The sequence below is a fragment of the Crotalus tigris genome, unplaced genomic scaffold, assembly GCF_016545835.1.
Source record: "Crotalus tigris isolate CLP2741 ecotype Arizona unplaced genomic scaffold, ASM1654583v1 scf7180000017716.2861928, whole genome shotgun sequence".
Classification (NCBI taxonomy): Eukaryota; Metazoa; Chordata; class Lepidosauria; order Squamata; family Viperidae; genus Crotalus; species Crotalus tigris.
In genome coordinates, this window is record NW_024096587.1 from 2,025,581 (window position 1) to 2,045,593 (window position 20,013).

General features: G+C 37.0%; 1 protein-coding gene across 2 annotated transcripts in view; it reads right to left on the reverse strand.

Moving 5' to 3' along the window:
• The window catches only part of LOC120306122 (extracellular calcium-sensing receptor-like), an 86,914-nt gene that overhangs the window by 5,561 nt on the left and 61,340 nt on the right, over positions 1-20,013 (reverse strand). For both annotated transcript variants that reach the window (XM_039338800.1, XM_039338799.1), the window contains exons 5-6: positions 3,180-3,410; positions 804-927 (exon numbers count right to left, since the gene is read on the reverse strand). In XM_039338800.1, the coding sequence (XP_039194734.1) occupies positions 804-927; positions 3,180-3,410 (355 nt within the window). The remainder of the gene's footprint in view (positions 1-803; positions 928-3,179; positions 3,411-20,013) is intronic.

The window sequence follows — 20,013 nt, forward strand, 5'->3', positions numbered from 1 at the left end:
GGGATTGTGTTTTGGCAGAAGCTTTCCTCCTTGATTCAGAGATTACCTCATGATTCTTTAATATACAGTACAGTCCCCAGGGACTGTATATGAAATTATGTTCACAATACAGTGCCAACTCTTAAACTCAAAGACCAGCTAATCATTCTGAGCACATTTCTGTTCTGTTGCTTTTCTCCTAAACCTGCACTGTTACTATCGGAAGGAAAATCTGCGTCTACTGAAAAAAATTCCCACTCCCCATTACAAACTAGGATTTTAACAAGAATTCTTCCCGACAGGCTATTTTTCATCGGTTGGAATCAACCTTTCATAGAAAAGCGTTCCATCATACAAATTTCATCCTGGACTCTGGAGGCATAAATTGTTAAAAACAGACAAACAAATTCTAGGATTTGGCTTAGCTGGACAACATGCAGCCTTATATTTAAAAAAAAACTATAGGCACAATCTATAAAAAAAGAAAATATATCAAGAGCTGGGGTGTATTAAAGATTCACCACACTTTTTGAAAGAAAAATAGTCTTTTTCTTCTCTTTTCTTTCTGTATAATCTGGAGATTCATAAACTTATCTTGAGGAGGCCCTGATCCTTCCAATTGCATTCTCTTCTGGGACAAAATCCACTGCTAATCCGTAAATATAGTAACTGGATGGAGCGATGGAAATGGTTAGTAATTCATTAACACATTGTAACAGGGTGTCATTACCAATGGTGACTTCCAAAAATGAATTCTGAGTCCATTTGGATAAATGTTTCTAACAGAGGAGGGGGCTACTTTCTTTCCCAGAGTCAGATCATACCTGTTTCATCACTGATCTCTCCATCTGTGCATTCAACACATTCAAAGCAGCAGGTGGGCTCCCCCTCAATGATACCTTTCCTTGTACCTGGAAGGCAGTCTCTACTGCAGTTCGAGAATGGTACCTTAAGGAATAAAGATAGGTTTCATTAATATCTAGGTTGATGCTCCTGATTGGTGGTGAAGCAACACCCTTCCAACCCTTTGTTTATCAATCATGTGTGAATGAAGATAATCTGGGTGGAGATCGACTGCAAAGTAAGCTGATAGGGAAGAAGAAGACTGATTGCAGATCTCCATAGAGCTGATTATCAAAACAAGGTCGATGGTGGTATTTTCTTCTACACACAAAAAAAGAAACAGCCGAGAAGCAAAACTGCCACTCTTTGCTGTATCTTTCAGTGATCCAAAGATGCTACAATGCAGACTCAGAGAGGTAGTCAACCTGAACATGCAGTATTGAAAGTAGATAAATGGGTACCACTTCAGTGGGAAAAACCTAGCTGCTTTCATATGTGCGGAGAGCAGGAAGCTGGTGTTGGATCTGGCTGGATGTGAAGCATTGAGATACAAGATGAGGCAAAGTGAGACCAGTGGAGGAGTCCAGAAAAGCCAGCAATCCAAATGTCACTAGTTATCTGGTAAAAAGCTCTCCCTTGGGTGCATCAAGAAGAGGTGCCTAAGCGCTGAACAGAACAAACTAGTATTCTAGGCTGCTAGGACTGCATTGTTTGTCTAGCATATGTAGATTTCCCTGACATTATATGCCACACTCTACATAAAATAAAGTCAACCTGAGACAAAAGGCAGGTGGGCATTATGTCTTGCTCACTTTGGCAAGTTAGTGAATAGCTGCCATGGCACCAAGAAGCAGGTGGAGCTGTTACTTTCACTTGCCCACTTCTTTAGGAGCATAGAGTTTAAGAGGAATTATGCTGGCCCTGGATAGCACATCAGAATGGGCTCAGTTTCCTTCCCACTGAGGAGATGCACATTCTTCTCAGAAGTAGAAATTATAGCTAAGGATCTCCTAGTCACTGCTTAAAAACTGGGCTTGGAAGTGGAATAGTCTGCCTGAATATTCTAGCATGTACAGGGAACAAGATGGTGCATATTTCTAGTTTTCCATCATGTGACAAGCATCACCATCTGATAAATGTGTGAACTATGCTTTTGACATGAGATGTTCTTTCTACAAATGTGAACTTAGCATAAGGTGTATGAGCCCACTGTCAGTGTTTAACACTGTCAACTAATTATTGCTGGCTGGGAATGAAAGAGTCCAACACAGAAAGGGCACTTAGTTGAGGAAACCATGAACTCTATGGTAATATGAACTCTATGGTAATCCTATAATCCCAGGTTTGCAAGCAAGATCGGATCTGGAACTTTCCAAACAACCACAAGATGGAGCCAAAAAGAAGATCTGCTGACTTTTGAATTGGATTTTTAAGGTCAACCATTCTGAATGAGCAACAACAACGCTTTAAAAAAGCTTTTCTTTAAGATACAAATGGTAGAAAAAAGAACAAAGAGACAAACAGGACACTAAAATACTTTTCTGTTTAAATTTTGTGCTAAATATTAGTTTTGACATCAGCAAGGTGTAGATGGCTGTAGTACTAAAGCCCACAGAAAAGCAAAATGACTTGACAATTGTTTGTCCACCTTGGGGGAAAAAGATAAGTGCAAAGGAGTAGAACCAGAGCAATCTGATTGCAAAAATCAGGCATTTTGAGAAGAGTATGACTGAGGTGATCATGAATGGCACATCTGAACTGAATAAGCAGTTTTGAATTATAAAAAACATTAAATCAGCCATTTTTGTTTTCATAAGATTATCTTTAAGAACCAAATACCCAAGAAATTCCACAGAAGCAAAGAAAGATTTTCACAAAGCAAAGAAGCATTGAGACTTTTTTTTCAAAATGAGGCCAGGCTTCATTTGCCCTGGAATACAGCATCAGAATGGCTGTGGAGAATAGCTGTTGCACCTGATGTTGTTTTTCCATTATACGACAGCATCACTTGACAACAGATATCAAACAAAAATATTTTAATGTTATATATATATATATATATATATATATATATATATGTATATGTATATGTATATGTATATGTATATGTATATGTATATGAATATGTATATACATACATACACACACACACACATTAAAATGTTTTATTTGATACCTGTTGTATCAAATACACACACACAAACTAGTTCGATCTCAAAGCTGTGTTCTTCACTCAGAAGAAAAGAAAAGAAAAAAGAAAAGAAAAGAAAGATATCCTTTCCTAAGGAGAGGAAAGATACTGTGGATCTCCTGGGAAAATCTGAGAAATATCAACTAAAATGCTGGGTGTCACTTACCTCTTTGGAAAATCCACTCCATAAGATCTTATTTTCATTGATAAATAACCTTTCTCCTTTTTTGGCATAAACATTATAGTGTCCAACCTCTTCAAATACAATGGAGCCATCTTCTGGGGACAGATGCCAATTGATAATTGAATAATTTCCTATTAGGCCTCCTGACTCATCAAAATCCACTTGCTCCCCCATATTATTAGTGAAGTTCAAGTGTCGCAGATGCTTCAGTACCTAGAGAAAAAGACCAAGAGATGCTGAAATGATCACTGCTGTGAATGAGGCATCGCTGGAAGAGGATTGCTTCATTGGCACCCTAAATAATAATAATAATAATAATAATAATAATAATAATAAACCTTGGAGGTCATCGAGTCAATAGAATTAATACAGATTTTTGCTTATAAGATACTCCTGCGTGGTTCCTATAATTTTAATGATTTTTTGGGGGGGGGAAACTTACACGACAACACCACTGCTTATTTATCAATTACTAGCCCAAGCCAATAAAATGAGGAAAAAGGAAGAAAAGATTCCGAAAATAAAAACATTAAATACTTAAAAACACTAACCAAACAAATGCACATAACACATTAACAAGTTCAGACAATGATATTCCTATCTTTCTTATGGCAATTGCTAGTGAGCAGAATTAGGCAATCCACCTGATTATTTTTATAGGCAAAAAAAGAAAAGTTTGTTTACCTAGCTGGACCAGATGAGTGACTAATAAGGAATTATACATAGGAGACCACAATAAAATATGGGAAATCGACTGTATTGCTAGTTTTGACAGAGTGTGCGAAGGTGATCTTTAGAGACTATTCTTCTTCTCCAGAGCCACAGATGATATAGCATTATATCTAACTAATTAACCAATGTTTTCTTAAATGGAACAGAGATGACATTAGTAAAATAGTTGCCTACTTTCAAAGTTCTTCTATATAAATCAATCTTAAAGAAATAGGGAACTAAGCTTTGATCCTTTTATAACTCAGTATCCAAAATATGCTGTTTAATCTCTGTGTTTGCTCCTCACATGCTTTTTGGAGGAAGAAATTGGCTACAAGGTCACAATAAAATGCCTTCTTTCCAGTGAAGAAGTAAACCTACTAGTGAAAATTAAGGAGGCTGAAGATCCCCTAAGTAACTTACGTTTAGACCAGTGGTTCTCAACCTGTGGGTCGGGACCCCATTTGGGGTCGAACGACCATTTCACAGGGGTCGCCAAACAAGGCTGTCCGCCATTTTTCCCCCCTTTTCTTTGGCCACGCCCCTGGCACCCAGTGATGTATAAATGGTTGGGGGTCACCACAACATGGGGAACTGTATTATGGGGTCGCGGCATTAGAAAGGTTGAGAACCACTGGTTTAGACAGTATTTCAGTTCGCATTTTCTCATATGTGAGAACAGAGCAAAGACCACATTTCAAAAGCAAAAGGGCATACGATACGCATCAAGGGATATGTAGAACCGCTGCAATATATTTACTTTTTATTGCTTCTAAAGCTCTTTCTTCCCTATATATACAAAACTGTATGCCACAGAACAGAAAGCTCAGCATTTTGGCTTTCAATAATTTAATGGTGCATACCGGTATATAAAATTATTGCCTCTGCAACTGACAAATCAGTTTATTACATTAATAGTTTTAGAAGTTTCAGCAGTGGTATCTTTTGTTACTTTGATGTTGTCAATTATTGGATGATGACTCAAAGACATTTAGAATCTTTAACCCGCTCAATGCAGGTATGTTTATCTTCTAGTTATGATGTATTCATCAGTATACCTCTTGGTAAGTAGAATTACTTAAATCTGGGATAATATCTATTTTTTATTGCTGCAATAAACTCCTAGTTTTGCAGACAATGCCTTAAGCCATCCTGTGTCAAAAGATAAAATAACTGCATAGTCAGCATATAGCAGGATGGATATAGGTTTCTTTGCCAACAACAGAGGGTAAAGCTTGTTTTTTAAAAAAGCTTGAGTAATGGAATTAATACAGAAAAAAGCAGAACAAGTGTGTGATCTTGTTTAACTTCTTTCTGAGTTGATCAGACAAGCCCATGGTGGTGGAACACTAACCTGCATGAAGGTATTTTCATGTAATATAATAATTAAAATAAAAAGTGATTTATGGTCCAGGATGCTAATTTTGCTTATAGCCTTTCCCTAGGTAAAATACCATCTTTAAGTCAACAAAACAGCCATATAGAGTATCTGGTCAGAATGAATGAACAAATTTACTTAATTTATACCATTCTCATATGGCTACACCTATTTTGAAGATGTCACATTGGATGCTGATTGATTTCTTGGCCAATTCAAGCATTTGTTCATCACTTTTAAAGCTCTTTATGGTGTAAAACTGGAGGACAACATCCAACACCAAGTCAGAATTGAGGTACTTATGGCCCCAACCTTGCTGGCATTTACAAGCACCCTATATAGACATTCCATAATTCACTCAGTGCTTAGCTTATTACTTTTATTGGCACTTACAATGTTTAGATTTTGGTTTATTTATTTTGTCATTGTAGAGTTGTTATTGTTTATGTTTTTGTACCCTATTCAGATTCTGCTAGGATTTAGGTAAGATATAAATAATGTTAAATAAATGAATAGGTTAATAAGTAAGTGGCTAACTGATCTGAAATTAACAGCTTATCTCCTTTCTTAAAAATTGGGACAGTTATTGATTAACACCACTCCCTCAGAGTGGGAAATGAGAAGTTGATAGTGATAAAAGGCCATCAATCAGAAATCAAGTCACCTTACCTCTACGGTTTTGCCATTTTTCACTCATGTTATGAATTTAGGTATCTTGGAAGTGAGAAATAAGTAATCAATAGGTAATTCAAATGAACTCAGTTGAGTAACAGCTTCACTAAATACAAAGTGCTCTGCTTAGACCTCAGGTATCGAATTTGCCTCCTTGCGCCAGAGGCATTTTTAGGAGAAAAGTAAACCACAAGACATTAAAATTCAAAAGAGCTTTAATCTTGTGCAGCTTGTACTAACATCCTCCAATTAGTCATTTGCATCTCCCTTTCTTTTCTTTTCAACAAAGACTTCAATTATTTTTTCAAAGCCAATCCCCATGGATCAATCTCCTTTATTATTTCTAAGCTCCCTTCATTTAATTTGGCAATAGCTTCAACTCAAACTTGAAAACCAAACCATGTCTCAGAGTTAAACTTGTATTTGGAATTTTGACCTTTTTTTTAATATAACCATATTTTATTCATTTTTTATAATCACAAATCCTTAATATTTTATCAGCAACATGTTGTCTGGGTTCCAATATTTAGCTTACTAATACATGTTAAACTCCTTTCTCTCTATCTTGTTTTTCTTGCCATTGATTAAATGTATCCCATGTTCTAAAGCATGGGTGTCAAACTCGCCACGTCACGTGATGTGTTGCGACATATCGCAACTCTTTTTGCATTGCCGGCAATAGGGTGGGCACGGCTTCAGTATGATGAAACCGGCAATGAGCTGGCAGTTTGACACCCCTGTTCTAAAGTATTCTGAATCTTCTTTCTCCATTTTCAACGTAAGTCTGTCCATTTCTGCACAGTCCAAATTTTTCCTGATTATCTCTTCTTCCATTGGTAATTCCTCATCTTTCCAATGGTGAGCGAATACAATTCTTGCTGCTGTTAATACATGTAACATTAAATATATATGTTCTTTCTCATAAGTTCCTGCAATTATACCTAACAGAAATAATTCTGGCTTAAAATCTACGGGTTTTTTTGTCATTTTCTCTAACCATATATGTATTCTTGACCAAAATCTTCTAGCCTTAAGGCATGTCTTAAGATAATAATATGTGCCTGGTTTTTATCTGCATTTTCAACAATTGCTAGATATATTTTTAAATATTTTTGCTAACCTCACAGGTGGTAAGTGCCATCTGTAAAACATTTTATATAAGTTTTCTTTGTAAGCCACTGCCTTTATTATTTTAGAATTTCTTTCCCAAAGTCTTTGCCAGTTTTCTTTTCAACAAAGACTTCAATTGTTTTTTCAAAGCCAATCCCCACAGATCAATCTCCTTTATTATTTCTAAGCTCCCTTCATTTAATTTGGCATTAGCTTCAACTCAAGCTTGAAAACCAAACCATGTCTCAGAGTTAAACTTGTATTTGGAATTTTGACTATTAATTTAGCCCTTAAACATCATTCTAGATTTCTAGGGAAAGGATTAATGCTTGATAAAAGTCTGTTGAATTTTAGAGATTAAAAAAACTAGAGACAAACCCTCTTAAACCCATTAGACATTTTATTAGAGTGCTCCTATCCAAGGAAGTTTTACTGGGCAGTTATTCTCTGGCCTAGAAATCAAACTATTACTGGGTAATTTTTCTGAAAGAAGAACAGAAATTGGTCAATATCAGGATAAAAATCAGTCTTAAACTCAGTTTTGTTTAACAGGCTTGAGAATATCAACATACAATTGATAACACTGACATCACTACCCCCTTAATTTCGGTTTCCCTTTGATCAATGCATTTAGAATAAAGCATTCAAATTTGGTAGTCATTTGGATCAAGCTCCAAGGCCCATAATTAGTTCTACCCCGCTTCAAATAAGATAATGTGAAGGTTATTTTATCAGGGATAAAAGGTTTCCTGGTTAAGCCCAATCCAGAACTACATCATAAGCAAGGATTATTTCAGCATTTGGCTGCTTTAGTAGGAAATTCAGGAGATTCCATCATTGTAATGATGTATACTGTATGAATGCTAAATGCTCAACATCCATTCAGAAAAAAACTGTCCCAAAGGGATTTGTATGTAAGTGCACTTTAGCTTGCATGGCTCATTCCTGCTATTAATTGTTGCTTCTCCCTCGCCCGCCAAAAAGAAATGGAATTTTCTATCTTGAAAGTGTGGTATTATTGAAAGAGATGATAGGGAAAACTTACCAGAGATATTCATTTTGTGAACAGAGATAAAAAGGAATATGAAATTAAGTAAGTATATTTTTTATGATCACCTGATTCATTCTAAAATCTCAGATTAGCTTATTGCAAAATGGAGATGGGAGGAGGTGAAGGATCACCAATGTTTTTCCAATGACTTAACAGCTTTTGTTTGGCAAAAGTATTTGTGTCAGCCTTTGTTTAATAAAATTCGCAAAATGGCTCGCGGTGGTAATAAAAGCATTTTACAAAGCTGTATAAGATTATCAGAGCAATTGAACCAGGAAAAAATGCTAAGAAATATCATTGGATTAAAGCCAGCTGGGAGAGGCTGCTTTAGTGAAAGGGTTTCTATGTGATGCAGTGTGATACCCATAGACACCAATGTGCACATGGGAACTCCCAAATTTGCTGATTTGTTTCTTATTTTTGAATTCTTTTTTTTTCTTCAGAAACTAGCTTGCTCTCAAGTAAGATAGCCTGTTTTAGCATCATCTCTGCTTCCAAGAATATTTTGGGGTGATACACAGCATCTTGGAGTTCTACAGAGAATTGTAAGGATCAATGTAACCAATTCTGGTTTGGTTCTGCTTTAATGGATTATTTGAGACTGACCATGCCTACCACACTGCCTTCCAAAATTTTCCAGGAACCCACTGGCCCTCCAAAAGATTGTTAATAAATGTAATGCTAGTCAAGGATCCTTGGATGGACAGTTCGGTGTCCATATGACATCTCAGAAAAAAAGCCCATTCTTTGCCTCACCTCAAATAGCAGGGGGATTTTTTTACTTAAAGCAAGAAGGCTTTTCTTTAGATGCCTGGCTGAACTCCCAAGCTATTTAGGACTTTAAAAATAAGTGCTAGACATTTGAATTATATTGAGAAACATGCATGGCATCATTTGGGACTGGTGTTGTTAGTTCCATTTAGTTGGTCTCAGCTAGAAACAGCACAGCTACACTTCAGATTAATTGAAGATGCCCAGTGATAGCTATACGTGTAACACTTCACAGCAGAGTAATCTGGATACAACAAACTCATTACAGGATTGTAAGAAAAAGAGCACTACAGTTTATGGTGCTTTACCAGGAAATTTGCTTTAAAACTTGAATTTCATTAAACTGATTTCATTTGGAGTTTGACTCCAGAGAAAAATTAAGATAAACACTTACATTGTGATAAAATTATATACTGTATGATCCAAAGCCTGTGACTCTTAAAATTAGAAATCCTTTATCAAACAATAATTGTAACATTCCCTTGCACTACTGTATAATTCTTATTCTTATTTAACTTTCAGTACAACAGCAGGAATGGAACTGAAGAGCAGACAGAAGCAAAAGGGAGAGTGTACCATAGTTATTCTGCTATTTATGGCCTATGGAAGAACAAAAGATGCAGAATCTGCCAATGCCATCGACCCCTGGCTTAGCTAATGACTGGTCCTGAACATGTCTTCCACATTTTATCTTCTACCTCAGTGTTTCTCAACCTTGACAATTTTAAGGCATGTGGACTTCAACTCCCAGAAATCCACAGCCAGCAATACTGGCTGTGGAATTTTGGGAGTTGAAGTCCACATACCTTAAAATTGTCAAGGTTGAGAAACACTGTCTTACCTACTCTGAAAATATTGAACAGATTTACCTGCTGTGTTGTTTCAAATATTTCCATGTGATCTGAATAATAGCTAAGAAAGCAATACGATCCAAGCTGTCTCAGTTTTACATACTAGAATTTTAAATGAATATCTTTCAGGACAAACCAGTTGAGCCTGTTTTTCATGAAGACCCAAGCCTGAATGAAAGGAATATTGGGACTTCTACAAGGTTCCAGCCTCATCTTCTGCTTGTACAAATACATGTCAAAGTTATATTACTTGTAATAAAAAAAATAATAATTCCATTTCAGTACTTCTGGTCTTAAATGTTTTGTATAAAAAACAAATAATAAAACAAGAATCAGATATGGAAAAGTGAGGTTGCCTTAGTTCTTGCAAACTATCATCACGGTCATATTCTTTTGAATGAAATTATTATCTAGGAATATGTTGAGATCTCTCTCTCTCTCTCTCCCTCTCTCTGGCTATATTATATTATTATGATTGGTTGCATTATTAATACTTATGATTCATCACACAGTCAGCCAGATGTTTAAACTGGATTTGGCATTTCTCTCTCTCTCTCTCTCTCTCTCTCTCTCTCTCTCTCTCTCTCTCTCTCTCTATCTATCCAGTCCTTACTAAGGACCTGGGATAGGCAAAGTTATTGTTTTAGATTTCATATTTCAGTATTGGCATCTTTTAATGCTTGTGCTAGGTATTACTTTGAACAAGCTTCAATGCAGGCAACTTTATTCTATTATTTTTGTTCTAGATGCTCAGTTATTCTTTGTTTCAATTATTCTTTTGCTAGAGGGCTTTTTTTTCCTGAAGAGAAGACCGAGAAAAGGTTGCCTTTCTGGTTTGTGAATGAAAATGAATCAATATATAAGCTGGCTTTCTCTACTGTGAACTCCCCCTGGCTTGCCTCTTCAGTCTGAGCTACTTCTGGATAAGGCTTCAGTTTCTTTGTCCTGGGTAAATCTTTGCAGTTCTTTCAGTTCTGCTTCTGTGACTACTTCATTTTGCATTATAAATTGATGTTGATTTGCTAGCCTATTATAAATGCCAGAATATTGTTTGCCTTCGTTTCATGTAGAGGACGAGAAAGGAGATGTCCTTTGTAGTACATCTTCTTCTATTTCCTTGTGTTAAGACAAGAAGATTTCGGAAGCAAAAAACTGATGGCAGTTATGCCATGGAATTGAAATAGACATTTTGTTCCTCAGCCAAGATGAGGGCTGAAGGATGACTGCACTCTTTCATGCCAAAAAAGATGAAACAAATTTAGCCTGGGTGTAGGGCCTAAGGATGAAATGTAATCCGAGATTCTATTTGTTTGTTCATTTTCTTTGAAGTTTCTTCTGTATTAGTAATACAGATTAAGTATAATTTTTAAAGGGTCGAGCAGTGTTCAGAAGTAGGAAACACCACTGCTGACAGTACTGCCTCTCAAGAGACAGAGAGTATGTATGTTCTAGTATCAGAAGTGGAACTAGATCAGTGTTTCTCAACCTTGACAATTTTAAGGCATGTGGACTTCAACTCCCAGAATTCCACAGCCAGCAATGCTGGCTGTGGAATTCTGGGAGTTGAAGTCCACATGCCTTAAAATTGTCAAGGTTGAGAAACACTGAACTAGATGAATCAGTTGGGAAGTCACAAGATTAGATGCCCCCTTCTGCCTAAGCATCACTGCAATCAGCTAGCCTCCACAACGTGTTTTAAAAACAAGCCCATATGTCGTATTAGTAATCTAATATACTCATTTAACTGGCCCTGGTAACCTCTGCTCAGACTTCTCTGATATGAACTGGGCTTCTCTTAAATGTTCTGAAACGGATTCCTGGGTACTTAATGTTTCTATCTTTAGTTACCAACATACAGGACAGGCTCTTAACACAAAACAGTTTGGGCTAATCATTGACAATCTGTAACCTATAAAAAGCTGCAAAAGTCACAACAATAAGGTCAGAGAAGGGTTGTTATTTTTTTTTAAAAAAAGTTTAAAAGTACATTATAAACAAAGAGGATTGTTGTTGATTATTGTTATAAAGTATGAAATTGCTTCAAAGAATGATGGGTGTGCTTGGTCATGTGTCCTGATATAATCCCAGTTTTTTTGTCTCAACAACAGCTTCCTCAAGCGAAGCATTTTTTATTCTTCTATGTAGAAATAGGAGAGAACATGATGCAGTCGGGGAGGGAGTTATATGACTTTTGTGAATGATGGACAGGAGTCATTCCTTCAAGAAAGGCACCTTAGCTGATATACCTTGCTCCAAACTTCATAGCAACTCCTAAAAAATAAATTTTCTTGTAGTCTTGCAAAATGTCTTCCCTTAATCTGCATACTTCTCTCCTACCTCTATTTATTTGTCATATTAAAAAGCAATCTGACTTTTAGATACATTAATCTCTTTTTGGAGTGATGAACATTTGCATTATAATAGGAAAAATGCTGGGAATACAATTTTGGCCTTGTCCCTCATTTCTAGCCTTCCCTTGTTGACTGGGATAATCCGAAAAGTAGCTGTAATTCAGGAATACAGTGCCTACACTCAGTTCAATGTCAGTTGCAAATAGCTGAAATACTTCTTCAGATTTTCTCCACCGAAACAGGAAGGCTGAGGCTGAAGATGACTGTAATAAGCCAGGACCTGTGACACGCACTTCTTCCATAGATGTGTATTTTAAGCTGCTGTAGCTTATTTAACTGAAGTCCTATGCACACTTACTTAAGATTGATCACCATTATCTCACTGGCAATCAGAATCATAGGTCTGGGAAAGATCTTGGAAGTCTTCTAGTGCAACCCCCTGTCCAAGGCAGGAATTCTTATACCATCCCAGACAAATGGTTGTCCAATCTTTCTTGAAAACCTTCAGCGATGGAGCATCCACAACTCCAGGAAGCAAGCTGTTCCACTGCTTAATGGTTCTCACTGTCAAGAAATTTCTCCTTATTTCTAGATTGGATCTTCCTCTGATGAGTTTCCACCCATTGCTTCCTGTCCTAAATTCTGGTGCTATGGAGAATAAATCAATGTCCTCTTCCCTGTGACAGCCCTTTAAGTATTGGAAGACAACTATCATATTACCCATAAGCCTTCTATTTGTAAAGCTAAACATATTTAATTCCCTTAGCTGTTTATTGTACGATTTAGCTTCAAGCCTCCTAATCATCTTTATTGTTCTTCTTTGCACTCTTTCTAGGGTCCCAGCACCTTTTTTATATCATGGTGACCAGAATTGACTAGAACCAATTACTCACTTCTGTGTAAATATGTAGGAGACTAGGCTCTGACTGACATTAACCACCTATTAGGCCAAATAATATACAGTACAATCTAACCTTTTGATGCAGTTTAATTGACTGAGAGCCTTTCTACTCTTACACCAAAGCATGATGATATAAAGACATTTGACAACATATTTTCTTTGCAGTGTCCTCATGATGTTGTCATCTTCTTGTTCCCAACCCATGAGACTGGTTTAAGTAATCTGTAGATGTATTAGTGTTTAAAGTATCCATCTGGTCTTTTACCTTGCCAGGTTTTATCTTGGATTGATTTTATTGTAATTTTTTTTTGTTCTGTTATTGTGAACTATCCAGAGTCATTGAAAGTCAGGCAGCATACAAATTTAACAGATGATGATAATGATGATTTAGCATTTCTCCTCTTAATTTATCACAATTGAAAATGTAAAAAAATGTTAAGCTATTGTGGGAGTAAATTTTCACACTGATAGAGAGGCAAATAGCCATTGGGTAAATCATGTCAAAGTACCAGTTGACTTGTTTTCTCCCCACCAACTACACTGAAGGGTGGGAGAAAGAAAAATAAGAATTGCTTTGAATTAGTTGTAAATAAAGCTCACTTCTGAAAGCCAGAATATTTGTCAGAATTCTTGTGGTGTTGTCCTAATAAATCTTACTAAATAGGTCTTGGATTTGATGCTTGTTTGCTTGTTTGTTTGCAGTCCTGATTGTTCCTTCATAGTTCGGACACCTTGAAGGAAATGAAGTGAATGACAGTGACTGGGAATAAAGGCAATAGAGACAAGGTATAGATTGGTAGTGAGGACAGTCAATTTCATGCCAATCTAACTTTCGGCTGAGTATGTAGGTGGTGAAAAGTTCAGCTCAGCAGAGGGGAAAATCCTTGAGCTTTAAGCAAGTTACTGCAGTATTTTCTGAGTTTCAATCCCACATTGGGAACATAATACTACAGGACTGTTATGATCCTTACCCAGATAATTTGAAAGTTTAAAAGACTATTCAAATATTCCAGTTATGAAAAACATTTCAGGACAAAAGGCCTTCCAGGTCTGAATTGGGAAATACTTCTTCCTGATCAAATTGGGATCAAATCAAATTTGGTCTGAGAAAGCACTTAGCATCATTCATTAATGTTTTTAATATTGGATTTATCCCCCTCAACTATTCTATAAAGTTTAGTCAGGGCTTTGATGGAAAATTTCTAACTGGGTTATTCTAGTCTGAAAATAACAATTACCAACTCTTTCCCTCACACTTGACACAAACATTTTAAAAGACATTTCTTCTTTCTGAATTTCTTTTCCTGCAGCATTTGTTAATGTTATATATTGTAGCAATGCCTACTTTTCCTAGTATAATTGGATCAGATTCTGAATCAAATAATCTAAATCCATTTATTTATTTATTATTTATTGGTTTCTGTCTTGGCATTTGTATTTATAGAAGCAACAAACAGGGCAAGCCATCTATAGTACTGTAATTGTAAGTGAAGTAGGACATCACACTGCCATTACAGCTTTATTGCCAGACAGGAACACAAGCTTCAAAGTAAAAATGGAGTACTGATTCTTAGTTGTGCAATTTCATAGGGCTGTAGTGGCGAACCTATGGCACCGGTGCCAGAGGTGACATTCAGAGCCCTCTCTGTGGGCACACGCGCCGTCGCCCCAGTCCTAGGCCTTCAGCTGGGTTTTATAAAACCTTTTCGCTTTAGGCCTCCGCTGCCATTCTCGTGGGGAAAAAAAGATCTTGCAAAGTTGGAATTGATTGATTGAACTTTTTAGTCCCACCCAGTCTGCTGTTACCACTGCAGCACGCCCACCCAATTCACCACGCCCAGCCAACGGGCCACACCCACCCAGCACTCGACGATGCATAAGTGGGTTTTGGGTTGCAGTTTGGGCACTCGGCCTCTAAAAGGTTTGCCATCTCTGGCATAGGGGCTCAGTGAAAAATGGCCTAAAATTCTTTAAAAAAAAAAAAAAGTGATACTGACTTTCCTACCTGAAAGCCCCTGATATTCTGCCAGAGGTCAAAGAAGAAAGTGAGGAAAATGTCATAAAACAGGTTTGGTATCTTGCCACCAACAGGACTTATAAAGTGGCTAGATTGCAGCAGGCGTGTCTTGACAACACAGAGAAATTACAATGTTGCCTCCTCTCCAACCTCATAAAAACAACACTCAAAAAGCAAAACATGAAGGAAAACAGTTCAAAAATCCTACTGCAGACTGGCCTTCTTTCTTAACCTAACCTAACTTGCTAGGTTACTGTGAGGACCATGGGAGGGAAATAAGGGTGGGGAAGGAAAGGATACCAATTGTTGAGCTCTAGGCAGGAAATCCAATTAAAAAGGCAGTAAACATAAATGTAATAAAGATTTAAGACAGAGACCTTTCTAACTCTAGGCAATTTAATATTTAATATTCTTTCTGTTTCTTTTCAAAACATATGTACAGTATTATTCTCAATGCAAACAGATCAAATCACATTCTCTCTTTTTCTTTCCCATCTAAAGCTCAATTCATCTCTTCTGCTGGGGGGAATCCTGGCAAAACATGAAATAATGGCTAGGGTTTTTCATAAATATGCCCAGTATGGAAACTTTGTTTGAAATGATACTAAGGTGTTTTCTCCTGAGGCAGCCCATTAGCCTGAGATCCTTTCTGAATGTGGGGCCTTCTCCTGAACATTAAAATCCTGGCCCCATCTGTTTCAACCTAAAACTGAAAACAGTATTGATACTGAATTCTTCTGTCACCTGATAAAGCACATCCATTAATTTGTGGAAAGACAAATGTTAGAACATGCAGCATGGCCGTGTCTTACTGAAATTAATATGTTGAAAGAAAGGAACATTACCGTGCAGTGCAGGAGTTTCTCATTAGATGAACCCAGTGACAGAGTTCAACTACCAGCAGAGGTGGACTGCCTCTTTATGAGATAGTTCATGGATGACTTGCAAAGTGACTTACTTTATTCCTCTTAATTTAAACAACAGAGCAAAATAGCCCGCTTACACAAGACGGCCCTTTTTCCCGGCCCATCATCAATCGCCTTCACACATGCAATACACTGCTAAGTTCTCATCCCAAACACAAAGCCTTGTTTGGGCCAGAACCTAGTATGAGTGCTTCCTTACGAGCGACCCATCCACTGATTGGTTTTTTTTAAATAATAAAAAGTGGGCTGAACATTGCATAAAAAAATAAACAATAGTTGCAGCCAGTCCTTCAATATAAAATATTTCCAAGCTGTCATACAGCATAAGACAAGAAGAACAATAAGCAGCATTAAAAATGAAGGGGTATTAAATTGTTACTTTAAATCAAGAGGCAAGGAAAAAGAAAATAGGAATGAAGATGTAATGGACCGTGATCCTATTAGGAGAAAAAGAAAATGGCTGAATACGTTTTAGGATAAGAACTCAGAAAGAAAAGCAGGAAGAATTAGCTAAGAAATGAAGCCTGCCATAAAAGAAAACAGATTAAGGGGTATAAGCTATTTGTATGTGTTCCTTATCTGAATAAATAAATAAATCATTGTTCTTGAATAAATGTTCTCCATAAAAACATTTCTGAGGCTTAAAAATTATATATGGGTCCCATTTTCCTACCCACTGGGCACTCAGGCAGCTCCATGGGGCAGTCAAGATGGCAGACAAGCCTCTTCAAAATGAGAATTCTACACTTGAGGGAACTGTTTGCCTTAAGAGACATTTGCCTCTTCTAAAGCCAATCTTGGTATATATACAAATAGATACGTGGAGTTACCATTTTTCCAAAAACTCAGTACCTAACAGGCAAGGAGCCAGAGGAGTTTTTTTTAAAGCACTAAGAACTGATCCCAGTTAGTGGTCTATCATTTCTGTTTTGAATTATTGCTAGTTTCTAAGCAGCCTTAAAAGATAGCAGCATATGCAGTAGATAGAAGTAATCTGATCTGGGAATTATTTCACTATGGATAAGTTTAACTAGGTTCTTCTTTGAAAGGAGGGGTTCACAACAGGCACACCAGTCTCACCTGGTGAACCATGTTGTTGATACTTGAGATCCCAGTGACCAAGGGGGATCTTTGCTTACATCTAGACTGCAGACTGATCCTTTTTAGCATTCATCTGCAACAGACTGCTGATATATCTTTCTTGGACAGGCAAATCATCTAGCAACATATTAATTATTTTTAGGACTGAGTTTCAATTTACTGGTCCTCATTCATTTATAACATCAGATTAATGATTTTCTGAATGAGATGTAATCGCCTGGATTTGATGAAGAAATTCTCTGAGTTACTCTGATTGATGGCCTTTCCTAGAACAGAATGGTGCAACCTAGTTGAAGAAGCAAAAAATGATGTGAGTGATGTCTTGCTTATGCTCCTTCTGTGGTGGCTATTCATTTACATTTTAACAAAATGGGAATGCCTTCATTGATGTGGTATGTATGTATTTTTTCAAGATAGGTGTGCACCAGCAGTTCATCATCTGTGAAATGGATACTATTTCACAGATGGCTATTTTGAATTATTCCTTCTGTGAACTTGTTTAGAAAAGCAGTTTTCTATTTTGAGCTCAGATACCCATTTCTGCCTTGTATTTGGCATATTAGGCAAGTCATTTTTCTGTTAACTTCTTCACTGAACCTTTTTGTTTTGGAACTAGTCATGTCATTATGATAGTCATTATAACCAGGCAAATGTTCTTGTTACTGTAGGAGAATATACATGTTATCAAAATTCGCAAAATTCCCCCAATATGTTGGGGCCCCTCTTCTAGTCTAAATCCGTGCTATTTGTGTCAAGTGCTTAAAAATATGTAAATTGGCATAAAGTCTATCTGCCTTACTTTCCATTTTGTAAGGAATATTTCCAGTCCAGTAGATATAAGTCAGTACACCCAGGTGCTGTCAGCTTCCTCCATAGTAATTCCCCCAGACTCACCTCAGTAGGGATCCTGAAGCCCAGATTTAGAAAAAGCCAAGCCTTTAAAGATTCATAGCAACATATCAGGCACAAGAACAACACAATGGATTGCTCAGAATAGTTTCTTTATTGGTGCTCCTCCATAATCAGGAATCTTGTCAGATTAAAGCCTCCTCTGAAAAATTATCAGACAAATCCCAAGGTTTAGGGAGGATGCCTTCTGGGCCTCTTTCTACAAACCAAGGATTCCAAGGCTGAAAAAGGAAAAAGCCCCTCCCTTCTGCATTTCAGTGGTTGATTCAACCATACAACCTATTCCACTGTGCCTAGAAAGCAATTCACAACCAACACAGGTGTTAAAACAGCTTTCATGTGATCTTAGTATTATTTTACATTATTAAGCTGGTTCTTGTATTTTGCATCAGTTGGAATTTATTATCCTGGAATGTAGTCTGGAATCCCAAGATGAAACGGCTGCTTCCCAGAGAACAAAGAGGGAGCAGAGCTTGGAAGGTCTGGTAGGCAGGAAGAAGAGGGCAAAGATGGGCCCTTCCTAGAAGTTCATAGAGTACATATATACCGTAGTTTAGGCAGACAGTTGTTTTAGTGTGGCAAGATTGTTTCTGTAGGTGATGAATAAAGAAACTATTCAGAAATAACTCCCTGTATCATTCTTGGTTTTTGGGGCCTGATATATGGACAATTTAAGGATGGCTTCATGAAAAGCAGGTGGTAATAATTATATTGGAATGAAGCTGAAACTCTTGTCACAACAACACAAATGTATAACACATTACAACTTTACCCAGAAACCCACCAACACCTGATGATAAAGAAGCACTCCCAGACACTCTGCATCTGTTCATTCAGGAGCAATGTAATATATTCCAGAATGGCAGACCTCCAGTCTTTGAGTCCAGATTCCTATTGATTAACAACATTGCATTTTGCCTGGTCTAATTTTAGCAATCTAGCCATTTTTATTTTTTAAAAGATGTGGTTTTAATTTTTGATTTAACTTTAAACATATCAATTTTTTTTATATTTTCTATTTTTAAATTGTTATAAACCAGTTTTCTGTTTTTATTAAGGAATGCAGTGCATTCAATAATAAAACAAATGCATGAATTTAGGGTGATGACTTCTTTCTTAGACATTGGCAGCAAAGAGCAGTAAAGCTCTTAGGTATAATTTGGGTATCGTAGCATTCTCCAGTCTAAAGCTCCTAACAGATTTTATGCAAGTATTAAATAATATAGGAAACAAAACTGACTCATTTGGCTCTAGTAACAGATGGATTACTCTGTTCATACACTTTCCCATCACTGTAAACTGTTACTCTTCCTCTCTGCCGTGTGTACCAGTCAGCCTTCCTTCAAATGGTCCTTGCCCTCAGATTCCTCCTTCTGCTATATCAGCTTCTCATTATCTTGCTCAATGCTCATGTGCATGGACCACACTCAGATATTTTCCCCAAATAAACTGGAAAAGCAGCTTATCCTACTCCTTAGTCTACAATCTATCATGCTAATAAGGTTTTCTGCTTCATCTTAGACTTTAATATTCTCCCACTACATTCATATTTCATGTCCATTAGTAGTCAAAGGATCTTCTGAAAGAGCACAGAACATGGAAGAAACAGGTATAGCTCTGTTCTGTCTGGCCTTAGTTGCATGGAACAGCTCCTAAATCTTCTTCATTGGACTCCTACGGTTTGCATAAAAGGCAGTAATAACTGCATTGACCAATGAACACAAGAAAAAACCCAAATACCACATCAGTGTAATACGTTCATTACACCCCTTCAAATATCACAAAGTTCACCAAACAGGACTTAGTTCAATACAGGCTTCAAGAGCAACCATTTTTCTCTTCTTTTGTTTTATTAATATGCTTCCAGAGCAATACTGACATTAATTACACATAGAATCAATCTGGAATTAAGACTGATAGCCAACTATCGTGAGAATCAGTGGCATAACACATGCCAGTGATAGGAGTTGATGGATGACATGGCTTGTAATGTGGGGATGAATCTCAGTATGTTTTATGTTTCTAGGCTCACTAAATGTGGTGTGTGGAATTATATAGGCATTTGAA